The sequence below is a fragment of the Oncorhynchus mykiss genome, chromosome 17, assembly GCF_013265735.2.
Source record: "Oncorhynchus mykiss isolate Arlee chromosome 17, USDA_OmykA_1.1, whole genome shotgun sequence".
Taxonomy (NCBI): domain Eukaryota; kingdom Metazoa; phylum Chordata; class Actinopteri; order Salmoniformes; family Salmonidae; genus Oncorhynchus; species Oncorhynchus mykiss.
Window position 1 is genome coordinate 58,077,685 of NC_048581.1, and position 26,952 is coordinate 58,104,636.

General features: G+C 40.6%; 1 protein-coding gene across 2 annotated transcripts in view; it reads left to right on the forward strand.

The window, feature by feature from the left end:
• The window catches only part of LOC110494218 (SPRY domain-containing protein 3), a 58,878-nt gene that overhangs the window by 7,620 nt on the left and 24,306 nt on the right, over positions 1-26,952 (forward strand). For both annotated transcript variants that reach the window (XR_002469238.2, XM_021569059.2), the window contains exons 5-7: positions 1,453-1,588; positions 1,911-2,096; positions 25,750-25,899. Coding sequence is in view for 1 of the 2 variants with exons in the window: in XM_021569059.2 (XP_021424734.1) it covers positions 1,453-1,588; positions 1,911-2,096; positions 25,750-25,899 (472 nt within the window). In the remaining variant the exon portion in view is untranslated. The remainder of the gene's footprint in view (positions 1-1,452; positions 1,589-1,910; positions 2,097-25,749; positions 25,900-26,952) is intronic.

The following is a 26,952-nucleotide window of genomic DNA, read 5'->3' on the forward strand; positions in this document are numbered from 1 at the left end:
TCCGTTCATTTGTCCGTTAGTCACACTCAATATTTCAGACAGCACTGGGTCGAGTTTGAAGGTCAGAGTTAGATGAAACCTTGGGGGAATGATGTGTCTTGCAAGTTTTTACTGATTGGTCCAAGCCGGGAGCTATAGTAATTAACTGAAATGTGTTAGTTACACGCGATCTCAATTGGCCCAAGTGGGGGTTCTGCATAACTAATTGGGGACAAAATGTTTACTTTTGCCTTGTTTCTTATTGTTATTGCGTTGTCGAGAAGGAACCTACAAGTAAGGAATTCATTGGACGGTGTATACCATGTGTATCCCGTACATACTCTAAAATCTCTTATTTGTAAAGTTTTGAATTAAGGCCTACCTTAACATTCTAGCATCAGTTTGCTTTAGAATGCATAGAGATAATTTCAATGGTATGTTCTAGAAGGGAATAGAGAAATAGGCCTAATGTTCCTCAACAGATTTATTTTGAACGGTCCACAGCACCACTTTACGAACATTCAACCTAAGTTGAGAAACACTGCTTGGTAGAGCTGGGCGGCAATACAGACAAAAATCCAAATCGTGATAAATTGCTTGAATTGATGCGATAACGATAAATAGAACAAAACGTTTGTAACATTAATGTGCACCACTTTTTTTTATCCTTTAAACTACTAATACTATTAATTATGGTTATAACTATCAATTGTCCCATTAACAATCACACATTTAGCTAACTTATTTCATTTCAAACTTCACATTTCTCTAGTGTAGGCTACTTATGGTGATGACAATATCAGCAAAATGCCTGCGATAAGTGATTGGTATGGTCGGTGTCGATCATTTTTGGTTTATCGTCTCAGTTCTACTACTTTGTCTACTGTTGTGAAGGTTGAAGTATGTGAGACCTACAGGTAACTGCCAAAATAAAGGAAGGAAACAAATCATGGATACAAAGTATATTGAAAGCAGGTGCATCCACACAGGTATGGTTCCTGAGTTAATTAAGCAATAAAACATCCCATCGTGCTTAGGGTCATGTATAAAATGCCAGTTGACAATTATTTTGGCTACCATGGCTAGAAGAAGAGATTTCAGTGACATTGAAAGATGGGTTCAAAGGAGCATAGGAAGTTTAAAGTGTGTGTGTGTGTGTGTGTTTCTGTCTCAGTCACCAGATCTCAACCCAATTGAACACTTATGGGAGATTCTGGAATGGCGCCTGAGACAGCATTTTCCACTGCCATCAACAAAACACAAAATTATGGAATTTCTTGTGGAAGAATGGTGTCAAGTACCTCCAGTAGAGCATCAGATACTTGTAGAATTCATGCCAAGGCACATTGAAGCTGTTCTGGCGGCCCGTGGTGGGCCAACCCCCTAGACACTTTATGTTGGTGTTTCCTTTAGTAGTCTGCCAGCTGTTGCTCAGCCAGCACGCTCACATCTCACCTCTCTGCCATTCAACAGGCTGTACAATGGGAACACTGTTGGACAGCAATTTGGGCCCAAATGTAACCGTGGCGATCGTATCGGCTGTGGGATCTACCTAGAGTCGTTGGAGGATGGACGAACAACAGTCCTCTTCACCAAGAACGGAAAAGAAGTAAGCTCTTAGTCTTATTCTTTTCCACACACCTGTAGGCCTACAACATACAATCAAGATATTGCTGTAATTGGAGAAAGATTACCCTACTTTCGTCTGGTATTTATATTTTCTATGATATGTAACGCCTCCATATGCCATGAATGCAGATTGGGCCACAGAGATTGAGTCTTAATTTCGTAGTCTTACTCGTGAGACCTCGTGTGCAGTCAGGATCAATGCTTTGGTCTTAGACTGGGTCTAGTACTCAATGGTCCTGGACTGGTCCAGACGCCATCTATCTGTCACCCATCGGACATAGTAACATTGTATTTGCGTCCAGGTGGGCACGGTCGTGGTCCCAGGGTCTCCAGAGGCACTCTACCCGGCCGTGGGGATGCACTCCTTGGGGGAGGAGGTGCAGCTGGATCTGCAGGCTGAGTGGGGGATGGAGGAGGACGGACTAATGATGGTTGACAGCCACGAGGACGAGTGGGGGCGTCTCCATGACGTCAGGGTCACCGGGACGGTAAGGACCTGGTCTTGCCTGTTGTCTTCTAGGCTACATACTGAATTAATGTTATTCACATGATCTTCTTGTAGTGATTATGTTACACCTCATCTTCTCAACATACATATTATTTAAATTGTGTATGACTATGAATAAACAACCTTTGTATGAAGAAAGAGAGGGTATGATTACGTTCCAATGTCCATACTAGCATACCACTTAGAATTAGTGTTGTCACGGTACCAGAATATTTACTGGTAACAAGGTTTAGTATCATGATACTCGCTACCATCACGGTACCCGATATCATAACGATATCACTTCAAAATGGCACTTGATCCAGACGGATCTTTTGAGTTCAATATCATGACATTTTAAATGTTTGAAGTCCATTTTTCAGAGACAGCCATGTATGCATTAATGATTAAATTATACAATCATGCAATCAATTTGACTTTGCTTTTAGCAATCTAACTACAGTGCCTTCAGAAAGTATTCACACCTCTTTTTCCACATCTGTGAACGACCATCTCGATTCGGTCCTATGTAGCAACGTTTTCAATGGTGTTTTTGACATTGGATAAAAGTAGAGACTCCGAGCTAGAAAATGGTATATCATACACTGCAGTTGAGGAACAACGGGAAAGTAATTCTGCTTTGAAAGTTGCTAAACTTGTAACCCCACTTTTGAGAAAATTGAATTGGCCCTTGAATGTTTTGGTACACCTACTGGAGAGCTCTTCTACACCCATTCAGCATCGTTCACACCCTCTTAAGCCCGACCCATCTTTTTAACGATTCACATGTGAGGCCATGCGCTAAACGGAGTAAGGTAGTGTAGTAAACAACCAAAGATGTCAAGACTAAAAGTGGTGAAAGTAGAAGCAAAAACACACGTTATCTAGTCTTTGGCCTATATCCTAATCTGACTTTGGTGCAGGTCATGTTGTTCATCACATTACCGTCTCTGGTAAACACACACTATATGAAATAAAATCAAAGTTTATTTGTCAGATGCAGGATACAGAAGATGTAAATGGTACAGTGAAATGGTTACTTGCATAGTAGCAATATCACAAATTGAAAGTGTCCAGATAAATATTTTATAAATATTTTATAAATATTAGTTGTCTAAATTGATGGGTCATGTGAAAGAAATGCTATAACCACCTCCCAGCCACATCTAACTAAGTGGGTGGGTCATTATTGTGGATGGGTCACCATGTACACATGTTCATGAAATACAATTGATGACTGTAATCACACCCGGCTAACTTGGTGGGTTTTGTAATCATCTGTCAAATAGTATTTTGTTTAGACCTGTAGCTAGCTAGCTAGCTAAACAATGAACCTAATGGTGCTTTCAAGACAACTGGGAACTTGGAAAAATACAAGGTCAAATCGTGAAATCAGTGGTCTTCGGGTCAGAAAGTCGGGGCTCCCAAATTGGAATTCTGAGTTGTTTGACTGTTCAAAATGATTTTTCAGTTGGAGATAGTTTTTTTTCTCAAGTTTCCAGTTGTCTTAAAAGCACTGGAGTTGGAAGTCAGTTCCCAGTTGTTTTGAATGTGGCAATAATCCCAACCCATACTACTAGCAATACAAAGTGACTGTCATAGCTGGCCATCATGCATGAATCTGTAGGTAGCTAAAGCTAACCAACTAGGTTCAATGTTAGCTAGCTAACATTAGGCAATAACTAGCAATGATTTCTGAGATACAAATAATATTACTACACATTTCATACACAGAAATTTAACTAGCGAGCCAGCTAGTTAGCTAGCTAGCTAACACTACGCTTTAACTTGTTAAAGATATTGGTTCCCATTTGGGACTCAACCCTCCCACGTTCAGCTGAAACGGTGGCGCATGGAACGCAAAAATATTCTTAGAAATATTTAACCTCCACACATTAACAAGTCCAATAGCTCAAATGAAAGATAAACACCTTGTTCATCTAGCCAGCAAGTCAGATTTCTAAAATGTTTTACGGCGAAAACATAGTACATATTTATGTCAAACCACCACCAGACACAGCTCATTTGAATAGCCAAAACATGCTATCAACAAACGCAGGATTAAAAAATAAATAATTCACTAACCTTTTGAAAATCTTCATCAGATGACAGTAATAGGACATGTTACACAGTACATTTTTTTATTTTCAATAATATGCCATTTATATCCATAAATGTCCATTTACATTGAGTTCATGTTCAGAAATTACTCAAAAATGTCCGCAGGAAATCTAGGTAGCGCGGCAAGATAACGTAAATAGACATCATAAACTTTGACTAAATATACATGTTCTACATATAGTTAGAAAGATACACTGCTTCTTTATGCAGTCGCTTTGTTACATTTCTTTTTAACGTTACAGAAATCGCACACTATTCAATATTCTGAGACGGCGCTCAGATACAAGCTACATTTCTCCGTAATGTTGGAGTCAACAGAAACACAGATTTCAGCATAAATATTCCCTTACCTTCGATGGTCTTCGTTCAGAATGTTCTGGAAGGCTTCATACTTACCCAATACATCGTTTGGTTTCAAGTCTTGCGTCTTTGTATTAGCTACTGCTAATAACATCAGCTGAAATGCACCCAAAATGTCCTCTGGTCCGGAAAAGTTGCGCATCAAAACTTCAAAATTACATATTATATGTCGACTAAACAGGTCAAACTAAGTGCAGAAGCAAGCTTTATGATGTTTTAAACACACAAAACAAATTTCAATTCAATCGGTCATCGTCTGTCCTTCTCTTGAGTGCTGGAACAAAGGAATGGCTGGGACCAATTCGCGCCACAACGCACAACATATTTTCTCATGGCACGCACTAATTTCACTCCCATAGGGCCAATTCTCGCGGGATTTGAACGATTAAAAGCTCTACTGAATGAGGACATCTAGTGGAAGACATAGAAAGTCTCCCCAGAATCATAACTGGTTGGGAAGCGATGACGTCAAAGTTGCTCCAACTTTCATGACCACAAAAACTAGTTTGGAAGAATGCCTGCCCTGTGAGTTCTGCTATACTTACAGACATAATTCCAACGGTTTTAGAAGCTTTAGAGTATTTTCTATCCAATAATAATTATTATATGCATATATTAGCAATTTTTGACAGATTTTTTTCCAGTTTACTAGGGGTACCCAATCCCTCCAAAGGGGGCATATGTCTGCCATATCTTACAATGAAAACAACATTCTGACAGAATTCAAAATGTTTAATATCTGAAAATGTAGCTAGCTAGACTCTCTTACCTGTATACATGGATGGACGCTTCTCCCTCTCTTTCACAGATGCCAAGGTTGCCCTTAGTTTGAAGATGTAATCCGTAGATACGTGTTTTATACAACAGCCTTCTTTCTATGTGTTCTCTTTGACTCCCTATGCGTATTTGCCATCAAATGCCAGAATTGTATCCCTCCTTCACTTTCATACTCTGCTTTCATCGGGCATTCCACTGATTTCAAAGCATGGTCAACTTCTTCCGTGACAACAACACTGTTGATCGCTATTTCTGAAGACTCTACAATGTCTGGTTCAATTAAGATGTTTTGACCTAAATCAGGAATTTCCCCATTGTCTGATTCATTTTTGGAGTCGGAGAGAGTCAGCATGGCACGATCGTCCTCCAGAAAGTGGAGAGCATTAGCAACACTTTTGGAGTTCTTCATCTTTCAAAAAAGATGCGGTAGAAATTATTACCTAAACATACTGAGCAGCTCATGTTGTATACAGAAACATACTGCATGGCAGACCAATCCGAACTCATCTTTCAGCATGTCCAGCCCATCCATTATCTCAGCCAATCACGGCTAGCGGGAAGTCCGTCTTTTTCCATGGCTAACCAAATAATTTAACAATTTTTGTCATATTTACAGATGGCATACAAGTGTGTCATTAAGGTACATGAAAGTTCACATGTTCCAGAAGGCATTTGTGTTTACGTTCAAATGCCTCTCCTGTGAAGTAGTGACGTGCAACATACGCCTTGTCCTGAAACGAGTCACATTTTGGTATGTTACAGCCTGAATTTAAAATGGATTAAGTTTGTTGTATCACTGGCCTATACACAATACCCCATAATGTCAAAGTGGAAATATGTTTTTCAACATATTTGCAAATTGATAAAAGCTGAAAAGTCTTGGGTCAATAAGTATTTAAGCCCTTTGTTATGGCAAGCCTAATACATTCAGGAGTAAAAATGTGTTTAACAAGTCACATAAGTTATGTGCAATTATAGTGTTTAACATGATTTTTGAATAACTACCTCATCTCTGTACCCCACACAATTATTTGTAAGGTCCCTTAGTCAAGCAGTGCATTTCAAACACAGATTCAACCACAAAGACCAGGGATGTTTTCCAATGCCTCGCAAAGAAGGGCACCTAATGGTAAATGGATAAAAAAAAGCAGACATTGAATACCCCTTTGAGCATGGTAAAGTGATTAATTAAGCCTTGGGTGTATAAATACACCCAGTTACAACAAAGATACAGGCGTCCTTCCTAACTTAGTTGCAGAGAGGAAGGAAACCGCTCAGGGATTTCACCATGACGGCCAATGGTGACTTTAAAACAGAGTTTAATGGCTGTGATAGGAGAAAACTGAGGATGGATCAACAACATTGTAGTTACTCCCCAATACTAACTTAATTGACAGAGTGAAAATAAGTAAGCCTCTACAGAATATAAATATTCCAAAACATGGAACCTGTTTGCAAAAAGGCATTAAAGTAATATTGCAAAAAAAATGTGTCAAAGCAGTTAACTTGATGTCCTGAATACAAAGTGTTATGTTTGGGGCAAATCCAATACAACATATTGCTGAGTACCACTCGCCATATTTTCAAGCATAGTGGTGGCTGCATCATGTTATGGGTATTAGGCTTGGGCGGTATCCAGATTTTCATATTGCCATATGGGATTTACAGTTTTACCGACATTATAGAATTTGCACAAACTAATAGTGAATCACATAGACGCTTTTAGCTAAATGCCAATGAGCAAAAATTAACATAAATGAATTGCAAAAACAGGAAAATCCAGCTCATAAAGTTTTAGAAGCATAGCTAGTAGCTACCGAATGTAATGTTCTGTGAGTGTGGATATTTATAAATGAAAGTGAATGAGAGAAATTGTGCAAATGAACAAAGTTGTCATGCATGCTTTTCTGAAGGAAGAGCATCATGTGTACATGGGAAACGAACAGAGAAAAAAAACGTTAGTAGAAAGCGCAGGGGGAAAATAACTCATCCAGAGCTTTGACTTCTGGCGGAAAGCCATTATAAGATAACTGATGGCAAACATTTAGTAGTGAATTGTATATAAGTGTAACTTCATCGCCTCATGTGCGCCACACAACAGAGACTCACCGATAGATAATAGAACGCCATGGACTCACCAGCTCCGGTTGTGCTATTTACGAACAAACACGTGACTGGCGTAAATGATGTGACAGGTGAAATGAAAAACACAATCTGCTAAGGTATTACACAAGTTGACTGCAGGGAATAACTAAAACATTTGCAATCAATATTCAAATGTATTGGAAAAACTTGGGGGGGAAAAAAATAGTTTTGATGACATTGAAAAAACATTTTGTGGCTGTTTTCAAATACCTCGGTATATGATATATATGTTAATGGAAAGGAAAACGACCAAAAAATCAATCAAACAACTTTTCTGTTAAAAAAATAAAAACTAACAAGACATCTGATCCCTACACAGGCTCAAGAGGAACCTTGGAGTGTGGGTCTTCCTTTTCGACTTCTTTGAGACTTGTGCCGTACAGTTTATAACTGTGACAATGAACGCAACAAAATCCATCTTTTTAACACACAGGGTATCTTTTGTCTGGCAGCAAACATTTACTACAGGCTGTGGCGTATCCACTACCATATCTTCACTAGCATCACTTATTTTCTCAATTATTTGAATCGCCTCCACATTGGAGATTAGATTTTAAAATAGTATTTATGCGTATTGGGTCCGGGTGGGAAAGACCCAGGTCCATTTCGGAACGGGTCCAACTTTTTGAACCTGTGAAGACCTCTAGGCTAGAGCTAGCAATGAGTAAGTGGAACATGCTCGGTGCTCTCATGCTATAAGGGGACATCAGCTGCTCTGGCAGACAGACTCGATCCGCTCAATCAGTAAAGATCTGAGACACATACTGTATGAAAGAAGTACCAAAAGTTTAAAAAAATTATAGCACTGAACCGTTTTTTTCAGTATCTAAAAAGTACAGAAGTTTCGGTTTAACTTACAACACTACTTAGAAAGCATGCCTAGTTCATTGCTTTATTCAAGTAGTATGCCATTGTTGATATCGGAAGATTTTCCTTATGTGTTTGTATCTGTCTCTGTTTCAGTCTGTGTGTCTCTGTGTGTTTGAGTGTTTATGTGTGTGTTGGTAACTGCTGAGTGGAGACCTGCCTGGTGGTGTTGGCAATGGCATGCTTGCTGGAGGCTGCAGCGTCTCATCTGTCTGGCCCCTCTGGTTCTGTGAAAGCAGCCTTCATACTGTAGCTACACCTGGGATTATGTTAACACACCTGTAGATTACCACAGTCTGTTTAAATAGAAAACTGATGTGGGAGGCCTGGAATGCTTGCTGCTTCAGAAGGAACTTTGACATGAGAGCAAGGAGTTTTCCTCTGTTGACTGAACCCTTTACCATGTCCTTCAGAACCAAGAGAAACGTCATGGGTTGTCAAGGTGTCACCTAATTGTTCACATTGTTTCATCATTGTTTTCTTATCGTTGACACTAATAAGTGATTAATGGTGTTTAGCGTGGTTGTTTAGTGTTCACTTTGGTTGCCTGGTAACAGCAGGGCTGGAAGTTTTGTGGTTAGGTTGACAGACTGTTAAAGATTTCCCTGGAAAACCACAACATTTTCTCATATCATTAGGATGTCTTCCTCATATCATTGGGATGGTTACTTTGCTTTTTGAGAAGAAGTGGAGTGGCTGGCAATAGGTATTTTCCCTTAACTCACGTAAAGGGATAGTTCACTCCAAAATCAGCGTGGACTCCACATTTTGTGGTTTGAAAATGTCAGAAAATGAACTTGAAGCTCTATGACCAGAATAAGAATGTAAAACAAGTCAGTGGAAATCTAATTAGCATAATAACAAAATAGAGAGATTCTGCATTGGATGCGTCACAATCCACTGTATCTGCCAATGTCGCACTTCCGCATTTGCGGTGAAATGCGACAGAGCGGTGTCAAACTATGAGACATGCCAAAAATCGAGATTCTCACGAACACGTACATGTCAGTTGTTTTGTGGTCTAGTGCGCCCACAGGTCTCACAAGACTCGTCTGAAGGTCCCCGGTACCAGTTGAAAGAATGAATGGAAGTACAGTTGAAGTTGGAAGTTTACATACACTTAGGTAGGTTGGAGTCCTTAAAACTCGTTTTTCAACCGCTCCACAAATTTATTGTAAACAACTATAGTTTTAGCAAGTCGGTTAGGACATCTAACTTTTTTCCAACAATTGTTTCCATACAGATTATTTAACTTATCACAATTCCAATTAGTCAGAAGTTTACATACACTAAGTTTATGGGGCCTTTAAACAGTTTGGAAAATTCCAGAAAATTATGTCATGGCTTTAGAAGCTTCTGATGGGCTAATTGACATAATTTGAGTCAATTGGAGGTGTACCTGTGGATGTATTTCAAGGCCTACCTTCAAACTCAGTGCCTCTTTGCTTGACATCATGGAAAATCAAAAGAAATCAGCCAAGACCTCAGAATTTTTTTTTGTAGACCTCCACAAGTCTGGTTCATCCTCGGGAGCAATTTCCAAAGGTACCACGTTCATCTGTATAAACAATAATACGCAAGTATAAACACCATGGGACCACGCAGCCGCCATACCGCTCAGGAAGGAGATGCGTTCTGTCTCCTAGAGATGAATGTACTTTGGTGCGAAAAGTGCAAATCAACCCCAGAACAACAGCAAAGGACCTTGTGAAGATGCTGGAGGTGATCCTAACTGACCTAAGAAAGGACATTTTTACTAGGATTAAATGTCAGGAATCGTGAAAAACTGAGATGTATGTAAACTTCCAACTTCAACTGTATATATGGAGATAGTTTAGACACTTCCTTTAGATTTTTTTGGGGGGACTATCTGTTGTTCCATGTAGTGAATATGTTATTCAATGCATTTGTATGAGCTAATAGCAGTAAGGCCAAATACACATTTTCATCAAATAATACATTTCAAAAAAGTTGTTTGATACTTCAAGGAGTCTTAAAATTCCAAATTAAATAGCATTTATCCTTGGTATGACCTTCTTAAAACAATTCCATATAGCTTAGTGGAACCACCACCCCTGGCTTAGATTGTAATGGGTTAAACAAGACTGATTTCTTTAGCACACTAGTTCAAGGGGAGTCATTCTAATTTGGTGAAACGTATATCAGTTCTCTGAATTGGCCTTCCCTATCCTTTCCTCTCTCATTCTCTCTCTACCTTACTCTTTTCCTGCCATGTCGGACAGGGTTCCAGGAATCAGTAAATCTGACACCAATGCAACAGAGCATGCAGGGATACAGTAACAGTACAGGGGGGCCATTCACTGCAGATTCAGTGTGTTGATAGAACGCAGGGCTGGAAAAGATGCCCTCATTCAACACAGTCTATAAATAGACAAAAAGATCTGAGGATTACCTGTTGACGAACAATAGGGGTTTGCTGTTGTTTTTTTCGCTAAGTTTTACTACAGAGTGAGGAAAATAAAAAATAAAAGTATTTAGTCAGCCACCAATTGTGCAAGTTCTCCCACTTAAAAAGATGAGGCCTGTAATTTTCATCATAGGTACTGCCTAACTATGACAGATGAATGAATTTATTTGCAAATTATGGTGGAAAATAAGTATTTGGTCAATAACAAAAGTTTCTCAATACTTTGTTATATACCCTTTTTTGGCATTGACAGAGGTCAAACATTTTCTGTAAGTCAAAGTAAAGGTTTTCACACACTGTTGCTGGTATTTTGTCCCATTCCTCCATGCAGATCTCCTCTAGAGCAGTGTTGCTTTGGGGCTGTTGCTGGGCAACACGGACTTTCAACTCCCTCCAAAGATTTTCTATGGGGTTGAGATCTGGAGACTGGCTAGGCCACCCCAGGACCTTGAAATGCTTCTTACGAAGCCACTCCTTCGTTGCTCGGGCGGTGTGTTTGGGATCATTGTCATGCTGAAAGACCCAGCCACGTTTCATCTTCAATGCCCTTGCTGATGGAAGGAGGTTTTCACTCAAAATCTCACGATACATGGCCCCATTCATTATTTCCTTTACACGGATCAGTCGTCCTGGTCCCTTTGCAGAAAAACAGCCCCAAAGCATGATGTTTCCACCCCCATGCTTCACAGTAGGTATGGTGTTCTTTGGATGCAACTCAGCATTCTTTGTCCTCCAAACACGACGAGTTGAGTTTATACCAAAAAGTTATATTTTGGTTTCATCTGACCATATGCCATTCTCCTAATCTTCTTCTGGATCATCCAAATGCTCTCTAGCAAACTTCAGACGGGCCTGGACATGTACTGGCTTAAGCAAGGGGACACGTCTGGCACTGCAGGATTTGAGTCCCTGGCGGAGTAGTGTGTTACTGATGGTAGGCTTTGTTACTTTGGTCCCAGCTCTCTGCAGGTCATTCACTAGGTCCCCCTGTGTGGTTCTGGGATTTTTGCTCACCGTTCTTGTGATCATTTTGACCCCACGGGGTGAGATCTTGCGTGGAGCCCCAGATCGAGGGAGATTATCAGTGGTCTTGTATGTCTTCCATTTCCTAATAATTGCTCCCACAGTTGATTTCTTCAAACCAAGCTGCTTACCTATTGCAGATTCGGTCTTCCCAGCCTGGTGCAGGTCTACAATTTTGTTTCTGGTGTCCTTTGACAGCTCTTTGGTCTTGGCCATAGTGGAGTTTGGAGTGTAACTGTTTGAGGTTGTGGACAAGTGTATTTTATACTGATAACAAGTTCAAACAGGTGCCATTAATACAGGTAACGAGTGGAGGACAGAGGAGCCTCTTAAAGAAGAAGTTACAGGTCTGTGAGAGCCAGAAACCTTGCTTGTTTGTAGGTGACCAAATACTCATTTTCCACCATAATTTGCAAATAAATTCATTAAAAAAATCCTACAATGTGATTTTCTGGATTTTTTTCTCCTAATTTTGTCTGTCATAGTTGAAGTGTACCTATGATGAAAATTACAGGCCTCTCTCATCTTTTTAAGTGGGAGAACTTGCACAATTGGTGACTGACTAAATACTTTTTTGCCCCACTGTATTTTTTATGTACATATTCTTCATCCCTTTACACTTCTGTGTATAAGGTAGTTGTTGTGGAATTGTTAGGTTAGATTACTCGTTGGTTATTACTGCATTGTCGGGACTAGAAGCACAAGCATTTCGCAACACTCGCATTAACATCTGCTAACCATGTGTATGCGACAAAATTTGATTTGATTTGAATACTTTTGTCACATGTTCTCCTCTTCTCCGCTCCTGACTGCATGTGCTGCCATAAAAAATCAAACGAAAAGACCCCATTGAAGTCAGTGATGGTATATTTGGTGGATTGGCAGCCATTGCGAGTGTACCCATAGGACTAAAGTAGGAAGTAAAAGCAAGAAGTGTAACCATCAATAAGTGCTGTGATTTGTGGATTCAACACAACTGACATTACAAGCCACATCAGTTAACATCATTTGAATGAACATTCTACATTTCAGCAAGGAACAACAAAGTGTCATCACATTGTTAAGAGTCCATGTTACCGCAGAAACGGACTCAACCACACGAATGCACGCCGTCCCGTCTTTAGGCAACTACACGTAAAAGCTACCAGTCAAAAGTTTGGACACAATCAAGGGTTTTTCTTATTTTTTTACATTTCTACATTGTAGAATAATAGTGAAGACATAAAAACTATGAAATAACACATATGGAATCATGTAGTAACCAAAAAATGTAAATACATTTAATATTTTAGATTCTTCAAATTAGCCACCCTTTATGTGCTGACAGCTTTGAACACTCTTGGCATTCTCTCAACCAGCTTGGCATTTTTTTCCAACATTCTTGAAGGAGTTCCCACATATACTGAGCACTTGTTGTAGGCTTTTCCTTCACTCTGCTGTCCAACTCATCCCAAACCATCTCAATTGGGTTATGGTCAGGTGATTGTGGAGGCCAGGTCATCTGATGCAGCACTCCATCACTCTCCTTCTTGGTCAAATAGCCCTTACACAGCCTGGAGGTGTGTTGGGTCATTGTCCTGTCGAAAGAAAAAAGATAGTCCCACTAAGCGCAAACCAGATGGGATGGTATATTGCTGCAGAATGCTGTGGTGGCCATGCTGGTTAATTCTAAATAAAGGCCATGCCTTGAATTCTAAATAAATCACAGACGGTGTCACCAGCAAGCACCTCCTCCTCCATGCTTTACGGTGGGAACCACACATGCGGAGATCATCAGTTCACCTACTCTGCGTCTCACAAAGACACGACAGTTGGAACCAGAAATCTCAAATTTGCACTCATCAGATGAAAGGACATATTTCCACCGGTCTAATGTCCATTGCTTGTGTTTCTTGGCCCAAGCAGGTCTCTTCTTATTGGTGTACTTTAGTACTGGTTTCTTTGCAGCAATTCGACCATGAAGGCCTAAAACGCACAGTCTCCTCGGAACAGTTGATGTTGAGATATGTCTATTACTTTAACTCTGTGAAACATTACTTTGGGCTGTGATTTCTGAGGCTGGTAACTCTATTGAACTTATCCTCTGTAGCAGAGGTAACTCTGGGTCTTCCTTTCCTGTGGCGGTGCTCATGAGAGCCAGTTTCATCATAGCGCTTGAAGAAACGTTTAAAGTTCTTGACATTTTCCAGATTGACTAACCTTAATGTCTTAAAGTAATGATGGACTGTCGCTTCTTTTTGCTTATTTGAACTTTTCTTACCATAATATGGACTTGATCTTTTACCAAATAGGACCATCTTCTGTATACCACCCCTACCTTGTCACAACACTGATTGGCTCAAACGCATTAAGAAGGAAATAAATTCCACAAATTAACTTTTTACAGGGCACATGCGTTAATTGAAATGCATTCCAGGTGCATACCTCATGAAGCTGGTTGAGAGAATGCCAAGAGTGTGCAAAGCTGTCATCAAGGCAAAGGGTGGCTACATTGAATGATCTCAAATTTAAAATACATTTTGATTTAACACTTTTTTTTGTTACATGATTTCATATGATTTATTTCATAGTTTTGATGTCTTCAGTATTATTCCACAATGTAGAAAATAGTAAAAATAAAGAAAAACCCTTGAATGAGTAAGTGTGTCCAAACTTTTGACTGGTACTGTATATATACAGTGCCTTCGGAAACTATTCAGACCCCTTGACATCTTCCAAATTTTTGTTACGCCACAGCCTTATTCTAAAATTTATTAAATCGTTTGTGTGAAATTCTGCATATTTACTCAGTACTTTGAAGCACCTTCTGCAGCGATTACAGCCTTGGGTATTCTTGGGTATGACGCTACAAGCTTGGGACACCTGTATTTTGGGAGTTTTTCCCCTTCATCTCTACCTCGGCTAACATTTAACCCCGCACATTGACTCGGTACCGCTACCCCCTGTATATAGCCTCATTATTGTAATTTTATTGTGTTACAAAAAAAACTTTTTTTTTTAAATTCATTTAGTAAATATTTTCATAACTATATTTTCTTAACTGCATTGTTGGTTAAGGGCTTGTAAGTAAGCATTTCATGGTCAGGTCTACACCGGTTGTATTTCACGCATGTGACAAATACAATTTGATTTGATCCTCTCAAGCTCTGTCAAGTTGGATGGGGAGCGTCGCTGCCCAGCTATTTCAGGTCTCTCCAGAGATGTCCGATCGGGTTCAAGTCCGGGCTATGTCTCAGCCACTCTAGGACATTCCGAGACTTGTCCCGAAGCCACTCCTGCGTTGTCTTGGCTGTGTGCTTAGGGTCATTGTCCTGTTGGAAGGTGAACTTTGCCCAAGTCTGAGGACCTGAGCGCTCTGGAGTAGGTTTTCATCAAGGATCTCTCAGTACTTTGCTCCATTCAACTTTGCCTCAAAGTTGAATGGGACTAGTCTCCCAGTCCCTGCTGCTAAAAAATACCCCCACAGCATGATGATACCACGACCAGGCTTCGCCGTTGGGATGGTGCCAGGGTTCCTCTATACGTGAGGCTTGGCATTCAGGCCAAAGTGCTCAATCTTGGTTTCATCGTGGTCTGAGTCCTTTAGGTGCCTTTTGACAAACTCCAAGTGGGCTGTCACATGCTTTTTACTTAGGAGTGGCTTCCGTCTGACTACTCTACCATAAAGGCCTGATTGGTGGAGTGCTGCAGAGATGGTTGTCCTTCTGGAAGGTTCTCCCATCTCCACAGAGGATCTCTGGAGCTCTGTCAGAGTGACCTTCGGGTTCTTGGTCACCTCCCTGACCAAGGCCCTTCTCCCACGATTCCTCAGTTTGCCCGGGCGGCCAGCTCTAGGAAGAATCTTGGTGGTTCCAAACTTCTTCCATTTAAGAATGATGGAAGCCACTGTAATGCTGTAGTAATGTTTTGGTTACCCTTCCCCAGATCTGTGCCTAGACGCAATCCTGTGTCAGAGCTCTAAGGACAATTCCTTCGACAACCCATGGCTTGGTTTTTGCTCTGACGTGCACTGTCAACTGTGGGATCTTATATAGACAGGTGTGTCTTTCCAAATCATGTCCAATCAATTTAATTTACCACATGTGGACTCCAATGAAGTTGTAGAAACATCTCAAGGATGATCAATAGAAACAGGATGCATCTGAGCTCAATTTCGAGTCTCATAGCAAAGGGTCTGAATACTTTTGTAAACATTTCTAAAAACCTGTTTTCGCTTTGTCATTATGGGGTATTGTGTGTAGATTGATGAGGATGTTTTATTTATCCATTTTAGAATAAGGCTGTAACGTAACTAAAAGTCAAGAGGTCTGAGTACTTTTCGAATGCACTGTATATATATATATATATATGGTTATTTTTTATTATTTCATTTTCATGGCTGGCTTCATCCATAACCTTAGGTAACATGGTAATACGTAATTGTGCCTGTCCTAGCTAAGAGACGGACATGGCAGGAGTCACGTAGTAGGGACAGACACCTGTATAAGTTGGAGCATGTAGCCAGCCTACTGTATATTAACTGTACAGTACTTGAGTGAGTAAGACTGTGTCAGAAATACTGTAATGTTTAATGGTGTGAATTTCTGTTGTTTTTGGATACTGTTGGTATAAGAAAGAAGGGATGCCATGGGGGTGTGATTTTCGCTTCGTGGTAATTTTTCATGTCTCATACACACTCAACAAGCTACTTCTCTCGGCAGCCCTGTTTCTCCCCTTTTTCTGTCTGTCTGTCTGTCTGTCTGTCTGTCTGTCTGTCTGTCTGTCTGTCTGTCTGTCTCTCTCCCGCTCTCCCTTTCCTGTCTTGATCTCTCACCCTCTTTAGGTCTCTTTGTCTTTTGTTCTGATGGAGATTTATGTTGGGGGTTGTCTGTCTGGCAGTATCCGTCGTGAGGCAGGCTGTAGGGTTGGTGTCTGACTCAGTAGGGAGACACACCATACCTGCTTTAGCATGGGTAGGGGTGGTTGTGCAGGGTTAGGGCGTGCAGCTGAAAGGCCCTGGGACAGGCAAGGCAAACCTACATACCTCTTTCACTTTTAATTATAACCCACATCCCCAAATACGCCCCAATACTGCATCACTCGGGCTGTGACAATACCAGTATTGCACATTTTTTTTCCATGGCAAAAATGAAAACACGAAGCAGATCAAACTCTTTGGTCTTTTAAAATCCTGCTGTTAAATATTGTGTGCTATAGCTTGGAAAGTAAATAAATGTGACTCTGGATGACATGACATCATAATGATGTTTGTTTCCAACATTAGGGCCGTTTTCCTAAAGAAGTCAAATCCGCTTTGTGTTTTGTTTCCTTGCCACAATACTAACGCATATCGCAATACAGGTATTAACCCAACACTACGTGTCACAGCAACACCCCAAAAACCATCCGTGCATCCAGTTGCTGTCCCAAACCCCTTATCCACTCCACATTGACCCTGGCAAGGGGCAATCCCAGCCACACCACTCACACACTTCAAAAATGTGGAGACAGCAGCCAGGGCCTTTTTTGGCAGGCTAAATCCAAAGCCAGGACAGGAAAAGGGTGATTCCATGCCAGTATAGCCCAAAACATTTTGGGTAACTCAGATTGTTCTGGCAATTCTCACATAGAAAATGAATTGGGAGGAAGGAGGTTTTACATACTTTTTACATTTGGATCACAAAAAATTTGTGAGATAATCATTATGAAAGTGGCCATTTTAGGCCCTTTTTTAATACAGGCCCTTTGATCCATGAACAGTACATGATACAGACAACATATTATATCATTATACTCCTTATTGTGTGCTCAAACATATGAAGTATATCTAGATTCTGAAATACAATTTTTCACATACATAAACAATATGAATATCTCAGAAGTACCCTTTTTGATTTGGCCTGTTTTCAGACATATTTTTTGGAACAATATACTCTTTAAACATGTTTTTTAAAAGCCTCTAAACCTGGCATGTGCCAGATTTCCCACAACGTTTGGTATTTAACAAATTTGAACTTGACGGGAAAGTGTGAGTATCTCCACACACGTCTCTGACCATGCGTACACACACCTTGTAGTGGTTGAAGAATGGTATTGCAAGCAAATATGGTTATTTTGTGGAAATGGAGGTGTTTGTTGACGGGATTGATTCATAACAATGGTAATGAAAACTATGCGTTTGCAGTTGTTGAGGAGATCGCATAACTGGGCATGCAGGCCTAATATGTTTTTCATACGTTTCCTGTAGTTCTTGACCATGTTTGCACACACTGCAGCAGGGATTTTGGCCCACTCCTCCATACAGACCTTCTCCAGATTCTTCAGGTTTCGGGGCTGTCGCTGGGCAATACGGACTTTCAGCTCCCTCCAAAGATTTTCTATTGGGTTCGGGTCTGGAGACTGGCTAGGCCACTCCAGGACCTTGAGATGCATCTTACGAAGCCACTCCTTAGTTGCCTTGGCTGTGTGTTTTGGGTCATTGTCATGCTGAAAGACCCAGCCACGACCCATCTTCAATGCTCTTACTGAGAGAAGGTGGTTGTTGGCCAAGATCTCGCGATACATTGCCCCATCCATCCTCCCCTCAATACGGTGCAGTCGACCTGTCCCCTTTGCAGAAAAGCATCCCCAAATAATGATGTTTCCACCTCCATGCTTCACGGTTGGGATGGTGTTCTTCGGGTTGTACTCATCCTTCTTCTTCCTCCAAACACGGCGAGTAGAGATTAGACCAAAAAGCTCTATTTTTGTCTCATCAGACCACATGATCTTCTCCCATTCCTCCTCTGGATCATCCAAATGGTCATTGGCAAACTTCAGACGGGCCTGGACATGCGCTGGCTTGAGCAGGGGGACCTTGCGTGCGCTGCAGGATTTTAATCCATAGTGTGTTACTAATGGTTTTCTTTGAAACTGTGGTCCCAGCTTTCTTCAGGTCATTGACCAGGTCCTGCCGTGTAGTTCTGGGCTGATCCCTCACATCAATGATGCCCCACGAGGTGAGATCTTGCATGGAGCCCCAGACCGAGGGTGATTGACCGTCATCTTGAACTTCTTCCATTTTCTAATAATTGCGCCAACAGTTGCCTTCTCACCAAGCTGCTTGCCTATTGTCCTGTAGCCCATCCCAGCCTTGTGCAGGTCTACAATTTTATGCCTATGTCCTTACACAGCTCTCTGGTCTTGGCCATTGTGGAGAGGTTGGAGTCTGTTTGATTGAGTGTGTGGACAGGTGTCTTTTATACAGGTAACGAGTTCAAACAGGTGCAGTTAATACAGGTAATGAGTGGAGAACAGGAGGGATTCTTAAAGAAAAACTAACAGGTCTGTGAGAGCCGGAATTCTTACTGGTTGGTAGGTGATCAAATACTTATGTCATGCAATAAAATGCAAATGAATTACTTACAAATCATACAATGTGATTTTCTGGATTTTTGTTTTAGATTTTGTCTCTCACAGATGACAGATGAAGTGTACCTATGATAAAAATTACAGACCTCTACATGCTTTGTAAGTAGGAAAACCTGCAAAATCGGCAGTGTATCAAATACTTGTTCTCCCCACTCTATTTGGACGTCACTGTAACTTCATAATTGTCAGAGAGCCCACTCTGGTAATGTTATGTACAGTCAGGTACAAATTTTGAGCAAAAAATACTGTATAAAATAAATAATACAAATACTGAGCAATTAAAGTGCCTTCAGAAATTATTCACACCCCTTGACTTTTTCCACATTTAGTTGTGTTACAGCCTGAATTTAAAATGGATTACATTGAGATGTATTTGTCACTGGCCTACACACAATACTCCATAATGTCAACATTTGAATTACAAGTTGAAATGTCTTGAGTCAATAAGTATTCAACCCCTTTCTTATGGCAAACCTAAATAAGTTCAGGAGTAAAAATGGGCGTAACAAGTCACAAAATAAGTTGCATGGACCCAATGTGTGCAATAATAGTGTTAAACATGATTTTTGAAGGACTACCTCATCTCCGTACCCCACACATACAATTATCTGTAAGGTCCTTTAGTCAAGCAATACATTTAAAACAGATTCAACCACAAAGACCAGGGAGGTTTTCACCTATTGGTAGATGGGTAAAAAATTTAAAGTTGTCAATACATTTTTTGTCTTGAATACAAAGTGTTAGGTTATGACAAATCCAATACAACACATTACTCAGTACCATGCTCCATATTTTCAAGCATAGTGGAGGCTGCATCATGTTATGGATATGCTTGTAATCGTTTTGTAAACAGAACTTCCAGGAGGCAGTCAGATGTTGCGTACTTTAGTAGCTCAAGTAGCTATCTTGCTTGCTCATTTGCAAAGCATCATCATAACACTTGCGAATTCAATGTTTTCGGGTGGCAACAATATTTTTGGGGAAGCCTGGCTTCCCTTGGCATTCATAAGTACACGGCACTGTTCGGCATGCAACATTAGATCAATGACTGTCAACACAATTACATGCTTAGTTTGACATTGAAGGAGAGGACGTAGTTGTCACAAAATATGAGGTATTTTCGTAAGGTAGAAAGAAATTTGAGCAACAACAAAACTATTTTTGGCAAGACTTTTTGGCTATTGAATTCAATGCTTCGGGTGGCAACAATGTCATACTCTTTTTGTCCAGACAGCATCAGATAGATGGGCTACACATACTGAGACAGGGGGTTCTGTTGCGCTCACTCGGATGCTTTCTCCGGTGAGATACATTCAGCCACTTGCGAATTGAAGGATAATTATGAAACAGAGAGACGAAAGATACATTATTTTATGCGTTGTTTTATTTATATGTATTTTGGGGGGGGGGCTGGCTTCCCTTGGCATCCATAAATACACGCCACTGTTCGGCATTCAAAATTAGATCAATGACTGTCAACACAATTACATGCTTAGTTTGACACTGAAGGTGAGTTGTCACAAAAGATGAGAGGTATTTTCGGAATGTAGGAAGAAAGTAATTTGAGCAACAATAAAACGTTTAACAGGCGATTCGTAACGTTTGAATCAATTTCCTAAACGATGCGTTCTAAAGTTGGATCGGGCCCTGTGGTCCGATGAACTTATATCTCAAGCATTTGAATCGTTACGTCCCTAATAACTCACTATATGGATAAATTTATTTTATACAGTCATTTTTGCTAATCTTTATTAAGGATGTCAATCATTTCTGGCTCCACTGTATAGGTATAAAAATAGCCTAAAAATACAATTTTCATCATGGTAAAAAAGGAAATGGGTGATACAAATGTAAAAAGCATGTCAAACGTCCTTCCTTCCAATTAAGTTTCGATATGATAACTGACAGAACAATCTGTGATACCAAAAATATTTAAGGCTATCCTGGTGTGGAATCGCTCTAAAAATTGATCCTGGCATCTGATCTTAAAGCAGGATCTCACACCTTGTGAAGTATAGTGGAGACCATGATTAGATTTTTCTGGAAATATTCTAGCCATATTCATGCTAGGGTTGGAACTCTGTGACTGTTTGCAGTACTTGCCCGTGTGACTGTGGGTATTTGGCTGGATGGCTGCCTATTCTGCATCAAGCCTATGTGTAATGTGTATTGCATATGTGTGTACGTGTTGGCTCCAGCGTAGCAAAGTACTGGGGTTAAGGCTAAAACCTGCCTAGAGCGTTTTAAAACAATTATTGTATTAAGAGGTGTTGACTTACCCGAGGAATGAAGGTGTCGACACAGGGCTGCATGGTTATGTTTTGCTCAGATGATGAAACCGTCTCCCGCGTAACATTTCTGCTGTGGCAGCCTGCAAAGGTAGGCTAGATGGTGGCTTGACATGAACTTTTTTTTAGCTACTCGTCCTTTGGACAAGTAGGATCAATTTTGTACTTGTCCTATAAAAGAAAAGGTGTGTAACACCATGGGCCAAAAAGGTGACTGTAAATTGTGTTGTATGATTCAAGGAACCACTTCACGGCAGGTAACCTAGCGGTTCAGGGTGTTGGGCCAGTAACTGAAAGGTCGCTGGTTCGAATCCCCAAGACAACTATGTGACAGATCTGTGTCCTTGAGCAAGCCACTTAACCCTAACATCCTGTAAGTCACTCTGCTAAATGACTAAAATGTAAAACAATTAGTATTGAATAGAGGAGAATCTCAGCTTTCCAACTGTGTTAGAATTATTTCTCAACACCCAATTTTGAGTGGTTGAGATACGGTTTTACAACCGGAGTATGTAGCATCGGTTTCATCAACTGCGCACCCCTATCAACTCAGTGTCGGCTATTTGCAGTTTTACACGAGTGCCGGTGGAAAGTTATTTTAGAAAATCGTACTTGACAATGCATTAATACATGCTATTAGGTAAACAGTTAACTAGCGAGATAACCTGCCAAACTACACTGTTTTGGATTGGCAATCTAGTTAATCTGTTGTAGGCTATATCATTATTTTACCTGCTGCGCAATGCCTCTCTCTCTCCTCTGACAACTGCCCACTCACACTGGCTATAACTGGGCAAATAACTCAATTAGACATCAATATCCAGAAATGTGTACATGCAGCTAGGCTCGCGTTGATCTAAAAAAAAAAACGCATTTCGCGACTGCATGATTGAAAGACGGATTGTGCCTGTCAATGCAGGCCTACAATAAGATATTGGGAAGACTGTGTGTAACACATTGCACAGTGGAAACGGATCAATTTCTGATCAGGTTCTGAGCCGAATTGTTTGATTGTGTGATTGTCCATTCGGACAACTTAAATCTATAATCTGCTTGTCCGCCAATTTTCTTTCTTTTCCCTGGGCAAGCGGACATGCGTTAATGTCGAGTCCTGCCTGCCATCTCCATCTCCATCTCTTCATTGTCTCCAACCCCACACCTACCCTCAGGATGAGCTTATTTGCTCTGGTAATGACTGGGTGTTCACTACGGACTGGAGTGATCAGTCAAGCTGACGTGCTAAGAGACATATTTATGGGAACTCCTTAGAAACCTGGACAGAGCAGGTGTTACAGGCACGACATGTACCTACACTCGGCGAGAGAGAGAGAGAGAAATAGCATGGAGGAAAACAAAAATCAGATTCCACTCTGCAGAGCCATGGGTAAACTTGCAGCATTTCTTGGTCATTCTCTAATGTTAGAGATGCTTCTACCCGTCATGATGCCTATGGCCTTAGGGGGATCTAAAGGATTGTAAACTGCTCTAATCTTTGCTCATTGTTTCAACAGCAATGTTATTTTCCATAAAAAAATGTAATCTGAAAGCTGTGCCCGTACCAGGTTCATAGTGCTTTATTCTTATTTTTTTATACATGTGTGGTTGGTTCAATTTAAATGTGCATTGGAATAACTATTGAAATTACACAAAATGTTGGATAAGCTATTTGCAGTGAGTCATGATTAAAGTTTACCAAGGTCAGCCCTGCCACTGCAGACAAAATGACACAGATAGATGAGTAAACGGCCGTCTCACTGCACCTGTTGCTGGGGCAGCGAGCAGGTCCAAAAAAGAATCACTTTACCTTGCCTTACCGACATCCCTTTATATACACACACGCACACACACATCATGAGGATCAGAGAGAGAGAGAGAGAGAGATTTAGGGATGTCATCACACCCACCGGATCCTGCTGACTGCCACAGGGAGGGCCAGCTACGGTAAATCAGTGACCACACACACTCTATTACTCAGCATCAGGAAGGTGTCATTAGACTGTACCTAGGAGCCCTATTTGGTCTTCAAAGACGCAGGCATGATAGATGGAAAAAACCATCACAACCATCAATATTGTATTTTTCTTTTTTATTTAAAGTTCAGGAGGTCAAGGTGAAAGTGGGAGGAATAGGAAGAGAAGTGAAAGGCCGAAAGAGAGCTATCTGGTAAGCCGGTAATTGCTCTACAGAGAGGAAAGAGAAAAGGGTGGCGTTGACAGATTGTCGTAAAGTAATAATAATGATAATTATTTTTTCCCTGCGTTTTATTTACAGTGCTTGTCTGCTCTCTTTGCTAGTCAGGGCAGAGGGAAAGGGTCACACAGTGTTTCCTGGCACAAATCACACACACACACACACACACACCATGTACGTTAATCCTTTTACACCTCACAAGCACACATGTCACGGCTGTTCTTGTCAAATTGTTATTTTTCCTCCCTCTTGATATGAAGTATTTGTTTGAGGTGGGAACCATGGTTCTCTGGCAGACCTAAAGCATGTCTAGAGAGTCGGGCCTACCCATGACTGATTCAGGTCACATTGGAGTAATTATCAGTTATATATGCTGAATGTAGTTAGCGAATGACAAGGAAACTAAGCTATGACAGGATATGAGGTCATGAAGCAGATAGACTACCTGATTGAATTGTGTTGACATGACCGGGACCTCAGTGTGACCTCGGATAAATGTTTGTTTATGCTTGTTTTGTACTCTATCAATGAGATGAGTACCTCGGTCACCTTTGACCTCATAGCTCCTCTGTTTTGTCATCTGGACTGGTAAGTGGTTGTTTTCTTTATGGCCACCACATGTTCGCTAGTCGACCATTTAATTCGTCACATTAGCTTTAACCTGCGAACACTTTCCTGGACAATTACAGTACTCTACTTTCTACGCTGATGTGTTCCTGTCAGCCCTACAGATTCTGATCAAGTCACGCCAGAGGGCTCCAGGCCCACAAGTCTGGTTGCAATCAGAGAGTCTTTCTTATGTTTGAGAGGGTTTTACCTGGTGGGCCTTATGCCTGTTCCAATTGGATTGTCTTTATGATAAATGGTTATAAAAAGCACTTTAGGATGAGTCAAGCGGAACTGTTAAATTTAGTAGACAGTCGAAAAGATTCTCATGTCTCTCACCCTCATGACCTGGCCCCTACTAAAAGCCTTCAAGAGCCCATGGCCCCATCAACCTCTCCTGCTGAAATATTCCTATGTGATAAAATTAAATCAAATGTTATTTGTCACATGCGCCGAATACAACCGGTGTAGACCTTACAGTGGTGTTTGTTTACTTACAAGTCCTTAACAAACAATTCAGTTTTAAGAAAAATAAGTGTGAAGTAAAAAATAGAGAAATAAAAAATACAAGTTTAAAAAAATTCAAGAGCAGCAATCAGAGTCAATGTGTACCGGTACAGAGTCAATGTGCTAACTAACGACCGGTTAGTCGAGGGCATATGTGAGGGTATATGTGTGAGTGTGTCTGTACATGTCTGTCTGATTCTGTGGTTTTATAAGCACCACAGAGAGAAGATCTATTGTTACCTAAATCCTAAACTCGGCCAAGGTACAAATGTTACATTCACCCTGAAAACTGTTTTGATGTATTGTCTTCATTATAACTGAGCATAGTTTAAGGTAATTATTACAACTCTATATCCTGGTTGTTTTTCTTTCTTCCTCAGATTAAATGAGAATAAACACAGATTGCAGACCAATATTTAGAAGTGTGTAGTTTTGATGCTGAGTCAAGAGTGTGTTTTTACCTTTCAGCAGGAAAGGACAGAGGGAAAGGGTCACACACACTGCATCCTGGCACAAATCACACACACACACATACCCATACCAGGGCGGCAGGTTGGGCCAGTAACCGAAAGGTTTCTAGATCGAATCCCCGAGCTGTAAGGTAAAAATCTGTCGTTCTGTCCCTGAACAAGGCAGTTAACCCACTGTTCCTAGGCCGTCACTGTCAATAAGATTTTTTTTCTTAACAGACTTTGTTAAATAAAGGTTCAATTAAAACTTTTTAAAATTAAAATATCATAAATTGTATATTGTTCTTGTCCTGGGGTTTTGTGTGTTGAGGAGAACGTGCTTATTCTCTTCATCCCGGGCCTTGTATCATTAATTATGTTAAATGGTACTGAGTGTACTTTGTTGAGCTAGTGGGTTTGTGCAATGTTAATTTCAATGAGTTTATTTATTTGTAGATACAGTATTTGCCTTATTGTGATGTGCGATGCCATCCTCCTCCTCAGTTGCTGGAGTACGTGGGTAAAGGGAAGAGCATTGTGGATGTGGGTTTGGCCCAATCCCGTCTACCCCTCAACACACGCTGCCACTACTACGAACTGGAGATCACCGATGCAGGAGAGAAGTGCTACATCGCCCTGGGACTGGCGCGCAGGGTATGTATCCTTATCATAGTTTTATTTATGTCTTTTTTTCGGCAGTAAAGAGCAAAAGGGAAGTAAGGAAGAGAAATGGTGTGCTAGAACGGCGGACATCATCTGGATTCGAACCCATTCCAGAGTACTGGCATACATGTGTGCTCTGAAGGCAGCGGCAGTAACCGCTAGATCACCTCAGGCCACTTCCTCATACATTATCATCATCGTCATCATTCATTGCTATTATCACTAGTCATTATCTCCAGCATAATGAACATCAAGAACACTATTATTATCATCATTATCCAGCCTATAATGAGTCTATCAGAGTTTGTGAAACATGTTATACTTCCATAGCATTCTACGGTTCTTAATACAGAAATATCTACTTTACGTAAGTATTCACACCCTTGAGTCAATACATGTTAAAATCACCTTTGGCAGCGATTACAGCTTTCTGGGTAAGTCTAAGAGCTTTGCACACCAGGATTGTACAATATTTATACAAAAACTCTTCAAGCTCTGTCAAGTTGTTTTTTGATCAGTCATTTTCAAGTCTTGCCATAGATTTTGAAGTCGATTTAAGTCAGAACTGTAACTAGGCCTCTCAAGAACATTCAATGTTTTCTTGGTAAACAACTCCAGTGTATATTTGGTCTTGTATTTGAGTTTATTGTCCTGCTGAAAGGTAAATTCATCTCTCAGTGTCTGGTGGAATGTAGACTGAACTAGGTTTTCCTCTAGGATTTTGCCTGTGCTTAGTTCCATTCAGTTTCTTTTTTATCCTGAAAAACAAACATAACACTTTGTATTCAGAACAAAAAGTGAATTGTTTTGCAACATTATTTGCAGTATTACTTTAGTGCTTGTTGCAAACAGGATGCCTTGGAATATTTTTTATTCTGTATAGGCTTCCTTTTTTTTTACTCTATTAGGTTAGTATTGTGGAGTACCTACAATGGTGTTGAGACATCATCAGTTTTCTCCTATAACAGCCATTAAACTCTTAACTGTTTTAAAGTCACCATTGGCTTCATGGTGAAATCCTTTAGCGGTTTCCTTCCTCGCCGG